The 6,063-nt window shown below is 37.7% G+C and overlaps 1 protein-coding gene across 3 annotated transcripts in view; it reads right to left on the bottom strand.

Moving 5' to 3' along the window:
• dpf1 (D4, zinc and double PHD fingers family 1) overlaps positions 1-6,063 on the bottom strand; it is a 69,605-nt gene that overhangs the window by 26,263 nt on the left and 37,279 nt on the right. For all 3 annotated transcript variants that reach the window (XM_046863626.1, XM_046863627.1, XM_046863628.1), the window contains one exon: positions 3,941-4,030. In XM_046863626.1, coding sequence (XP_046719582.1) covers positions 3,941-4,030 — 90 coding nt within the window. The remainder of the gene's footprint in view (positions 1-3,940; positions 4,031-6,063) is intronic.

The following is a 6,063-nucleotide window of genomic DNA, read 5'->3' as shown; positions in this document are numbered from 1 at the left end:
AAGAACAGGAGGAAAAATGTTAGCAGAATGCATCAACCCTACAGTCAAACATGGAGGTAGAACCTAATGGTTAAGGGTTGTTTTGGTGCAGGGAAAGTTCTAGGTAAAAGGAATCCTGAACCAACATAGCTACCATTCCATATCGTAGTAAATCCATTTCCGTCTGGACTGCGACTAACTGGACCCGAATTCTTGGACAAGGAGCTGAAGCCTATGTCCAAGCTCTGTAACCATTTTTTAGAGAGTGAAGGAATCTACCATGGATTGGCCTGACCAGTCACTGAACCTAAATCCTACTGCACTGCCCTGGGATGAACTGAATCACAAGGTCAGGAAGAAATTTCCAACTAGAACCCTTTTGGCATGTTTTATAAGAAATATAGCAAAGAATATCAGATGAATGTTTGAAGAAACAAAATGTCTGGATGCTATAAGCTGTTATTCATGCTAAAGATGAAAATGTGTACATTTATATATTTGTTAGGTCAATCTTCTGTTAAAGACAAGGTGTATCCAAAATATCGATGCACTGTAACAAAAAAGTCTCATGAAACAATTAAAGAATAATTATCGATACATATAAACAATTTCTTCAAAGTAAGTTGACAAAGTTGTGTTGAAATGTAGAGCATCTAGTTACATATCCAAATATCCATTTGCCCTTTGACACTTTTCTAGTGGAATCTTTCCCCATTCATCCTGTGCAAAAGCTTGTAGCTCATTGAACCATGATGGCTTTTGTACTGCAACTGATTTCTATAAATCCCACCATTTGAAGCTGGGATTTAAAGATAGAGACTGAGAAGGCCCCCCATTATCTTCCAGGATTTGATTCCTTAACCAAGCTTTGGTTGACTTGTAAGTGTGCTTGGGATCATGATCACAGTTCACCGAAGGAGACATAATATTCCATCTGAAAAGGGTGTTGCTGTGAATCTAATCGAAGGAGAATCACCTAATGACTTACCCCCAATGCTTGGTCAAGGGTATAGTATTCCTCTGTTTATTTGATTTGCTATTTTTTCCTAAGTAAATCTGGTGATTTATATAAAAAAAGAGCTTGTTTTTTCACTTCATATAACTGTGTTCATATAAGAGTCATTCTGATCATGAAATCTGCCCATAGTTGTCAAGTGATCTTCTTACGGATGCCACTGATCAGGTCATCCTGTCCGGTATGTCTTCTGCTCTAACACAGGTCTTGTTCTTCATTATTGCTAAAGGTCATTTTGATTAAATATTGGGCTTCATTCCATCCTATGGCCTGGAGATCTTCTTATACCCACAACCCGTTCAGTGCAATGCAATGAGCTCTTTACTAACTGAGTTGCCAATGGGTTAATCATGTTGTCAAGTTTCTACAGACTGGATGCAGTTATAAATATAGTTCCATAATTGTGATATGGCGGCATTACAAGTGTAAAAAAGTATGCATTTACTTTATCGTTTAATAAGCAGTTGATTCAAATATACAAATCGACCTCTTCTGGGAAATTGTTCCACTAGATTTCCACAGGATTTGTGCTCGCTCATCCGCAAAGACTGTAGTAATGTCAGATACTGATGTAGGTGAGGTGAGGAGGTCTGGGGTGTAGTCAGGGTGTTCAATAGGGTTGAGGTCAGAACTCTATAGCAGGCAAATAAAGATTAATTTAAAACCATATTTTCATGGAGCTGGCATTTATGCACAGGGGCACTCTCATACTGGAACAGCTCTGGGTCTTCTAGCTCTCTCTCTCTCTCTCTCTCTCTCTCTCTCTCTCTCTCAGTCAAGTTTATCATGCTCCCGTATGGTACCTCCCGAGGTACCAGTGACCACTGTTCCTGCCCCAGTCCTCTCCTCGGATCTGCCCGCTTCATCCAGGCCTGCCTCTGGATGGCGTTCTCTTCGATTGGAGGCCACTCTGTGCAGCTGGGGACATTTCACATCAATGCCCTGGAGTAAGAACAGGAGCTTTGAGGATATGGATTTGGACTGTAGTTCATGTCAAAAGTCTGTTTCACTGACTCAGGACTTCTTCTTCTTCTTCTTCATCTTGCAGGACTACAGGATGCATTTGCATCACTGCACCTCAACATGGTTTAACTGTAAAAAAATGGACATTCGTTGATACCCACATGAGGACGAGTTCCGTCTTAAGTCTGGTTTCTTCCTCCTGCCATCTCAGGGATTTTTTCTTGCCACAGTTGCAACTAGCTCAGTAGGGAGAAACTTATAAAGAACATCTTATTCATTCTTTATTACCGCATTATCTGTGTATTATCTGTGCAACAATGTCCATTGTTAAAAGTGCCATACAAATAAAAATGAATTGAATGACTATATTTTTTTCTATTTTTTCTATAGATTTTTTCCCCATATTTTGAAGCGTACTGTTTAAGCACATACTGTAAGTATGCTTTGTTTAGGCATACATTTGTACATCTGTAAAACCGCTTTAACATTGTAAAAAAAAAAAAAGGAAAATCTTATAATATATATAGTTCCAAAAACTACATTCATCTTCAATAAATGTATTTTACCCAGAAGTCAATGTTTCATTTTCAATACTACGAACCCCAAAAGTGTAAAAAGCAGAAAACTATGGGTTTTTTTATTAAATATTTGTACTAGACTTTATATCTCAATGCCGAAAATTTGTATAAGAAAATCTCCTGTAGCTAGTGAGGCTTCATATGAGATTTACAGAAAGCCTATAGATCTCATTCCTAAGCAAGTCAATATTGTTTAGTTTAGTATTATTAGTTAAGTTTTAGTTAACTATAAGTATTATAGTCTAGTAACTAATGTGTTTTCTTCGATTGGAGGTCACTCTGTGCAGCTTGGGACGGTTTCTCATCAACGCCTTGGGTGGTTCCATGAAATTCCGGAGTAAGAACGGGAGCTTTGAGGATGGATTTGGACTGTAGTTAATGTCAACAGTCTGCAACATTGACTCAAGACTACATTTTGCTTCTGATCATCAGCACTGTACCACACAACATCGTATATCTGCTATAAATGGACATTCGGTGCAACCCAGATGAAGATGGGTTCCTTCTTGAGTCTGGTTCCTCTCAAGGTTTCTTCCTTATGCCGTCTCGGGGAGTTTTTCCTCGCCACAGTCGCCATCGGCTTGTTCATCAGGGACAAACTTACACTTATACAGAACATATTCATTTTTTATCACCACATTATCTGTGTGCTTTGAGACAGCTGAACAATCCTGATGTAAAAGCCAGAAAGTCTGCAGACTACCTCATATGTATGACTATACATAAAAAGAACCACTCTAACATTCAATAAATCTTCATCCACAACAGTGTAATACCTACACGCAAAATCAACCTGTAATCACATTACCAGAAGCAAATCGAATAGAACTGTTGGTGTTCTATATGCTGTTATGGTGTGGGAGAAGCAAAATGTCCCGACAAAGTCTTGCATTCTTTACATCGGAGAGAGACAAAGACACACACACCTACACACAGAGCCTTTGTCAGCTCAAGGCACACACAAGAGGCATTAAAGCGCAGCACCCTCTACCCTTAATAAGTAACTCTGTACAGTTTGTAACACCTAAGAGCAAGGAGCACATCCCAATTAACAGTGGCAAGGGTGTGAAATTCTCACACAAATCGCTGACGCCTTTCGGAGCTCCTCCAACCGCAGCTGCACAGCCCTCTTTGTTCTCTAGGCAAGCTAACGGCTCACAGAGGCACTTCACGAATTTGTGCACAATTGTGAACCCCGATGATACCGACAGTCTCTACACAGGGACTGTGCAAAACATGCTTCTTTTGTGATCACTACACACAACGGAACAGATGAATATGCTTGGATTAACCTTACATCTGATCTGGATTGCTAACCCAGTGAAAACAGTGTGTTTGGCATGACGAGCGCAATTCGGAGCCTTGGTGGGTTTTCGTTTTACATTGTTCTTGTTTCGACACATACCCGTCCTTTGGTGCGGTTCTTGCGCTTAGGCACGTCTTCCTCCATTTCTTCCATGTCTAGTTCGTGAGGAAAGTCTCCAACCAGCAGCTTCTGCAACACACACACACCACACATCATGATGACACAGCAAAATCATTCCCTATACAGAAAATACACAGCGAATATGATACATGCGACAGATTGTTCTCTATTATAAAAACCAACAGCACTCTGTGTCTGAGCCCTGACCTTTTACCTGTGAAGTCAGAATTTATTGTTGGAATGGACAAACCAAAATTCTGTGGGAGAAAAAAGAAAGAAAGAAAGAAAGAAAGAAAGAAAGAAAGAAAGAAAGAAAGAAAGAAAGAAAGAGAAAGAAAGAAAGGAAAGAAAGAAAGAAAGAGGAAAGGAATATGACAGAATAAAAAAGGATATGTCAGAAATGAAAGAAAGTAAATAAGAAAGAAAGAAAGAAAGAAAGAAAGAAAGAAAGAAAGAAAGAAAGAAAGAAAGAAAGAAAGAAAGAAAGAAAGAAAGAAAGAAAGAAATGAATATGACAGAACTAAAATAGGATATGTCAGAAATGAAAGAAAGTAAATAAGAAAGAAAGAAAGAAAGAAAGAAAGAAAGAAAGAAAGAAAGAAAGAAAGAAAGAAAGAAAGAAAGAAAGAAAGAAAAAAGAAAGAAAGAATATGTCAGAAGAGAAAGAAAGAAAGAAAGAAAGAAAGAAAGAAAGAAAGAAAGAAAGAAAGAAAGAAAGAAAGAAAGAAGAAATGAATATGACAGAACTAAAATAGGATATGTCAGAAATGAAAGAAAGTAAATAAGAAAGAAAGAAAGAAAGAAAGAAAGAAAGAAAGAAAGAAAGAAAGAAAGAAAGAAAAAGAAAGAAAGAAAGAAAGAAAGAAAGAATATGTCAGAAGAGAAAGAAAGAAAGAAAGAAAGAAAGAAAGAAAGAAAGAAAGAAAGAAAGAAAGAAAGAAAGAAAGAAGAAAGAAAGAAGAAAGAAAGCAAGAAAGAAAGAATATGTCAGAAGAGAAAGAAACAAAGAAAGAAAGAAAGAAAGAAAGAAAGAAAGAAAGAAAGAAAGAAAGAAAGAAAGAAAGAAAGAAAGAAAGAATATGTCAGAAGAGAAAGAAAGAAAGAAAGAAAGAAAGAAAGAAAGAAAGAAAGAAAGAAAGAAAGAAAGAAAGAAAGAAAGAAAGAGGAAAGAATATGACAGAAAGAAAAGAAAATGTCAGAAAAGAAAGAAAGAAAGAAAGAAAGAAAGAAAGAAAGAAAGAAAGAAAGAAAGAAAGAAAGAAAGAAAGAAAGAAAGAAAGAAAGAAAGAAATGTCAGAAAAGAAAGAAAGAGAAAGAAAGAAAGAAAGAAAGAAAGAAAGAAAGAAAGAAAGAAAGAAAGAAAGAAAGAAAGAAAGAATATGACAAAAAACTTACTATCAAAATAGGCTCTCGACTACGTAACACTTTTAATACTAAAATATTACTGCATTTCATGATCAAACTTGGTTAGTAGAAGTGCTGCCTCACAGCTCCAGGGCCCTGGTTTAATCCTGACTTTGTGGAGTTGTGCAGGAGCAGTTACGCTTCCTGTTTCTTTCTGGGTTTCCTCTGTGACCTTTGGTTTCCTCTCATTTACCACACACATGTAATAGGCGGTTTGGGTAAACTAATTAAATCTCTGGCCAGGACAAATATGTTACTAAAGGAATGAATGAAAGAAAGAATAATAAATCGTATTCCATCATTCTGGCCATTTCAGTGATTTCTGATCAGACTATTATGTAATAATGATGCCACACCTCGTCTACCTCGCATTGGGCAAGCAGTTTAATGCGAGTGAAATGAAATGAAACAACTCAGGCTTTAATAAAGCATGGAGGCAGTGTGAGCATGAGGGAAGTCCAGAGAGAAAAGCAGGGGCCTGCAGGGGAAGAGAAGCTCACAAGAGTTTCCTTCCTGCAGAGAGACAAGATGTAGGATCACAGGTCTTCTCCCAGATCAGCCTGAGGTCTGCAGAGTGCCTCTTAATTGAGGTGCAAATTGGCTAATCGTTGACCCGTGGGATAGATGTCATGTCTGGTGTGTGTGTATATGTGTGTGTGTGTGTGTGTGTGTGTGTGTGTGTGTGTGTAAGAGAGAGA

The sequence above is a fragment of the Silurus meridionalis genome, chromosome 12, assembly GCF_014805685.1.
Source record: "Silurus meridionalis isolate SWU-2019-XX chromosome 12, ASM1480568v1, whole genome shotgun sequence".
In the NCBI taxonomy this organism is placed as follows: Eukaryota; Metazoa; Chordata; class Actinopteri; order Siluriformes; family Siluridae; genus Silurus; species Silurus meridionalis.
Note: the sequence above shows the minus strand (reverse complement) of the source record. Positions and strands in the feature narration are given on the sequence as shown.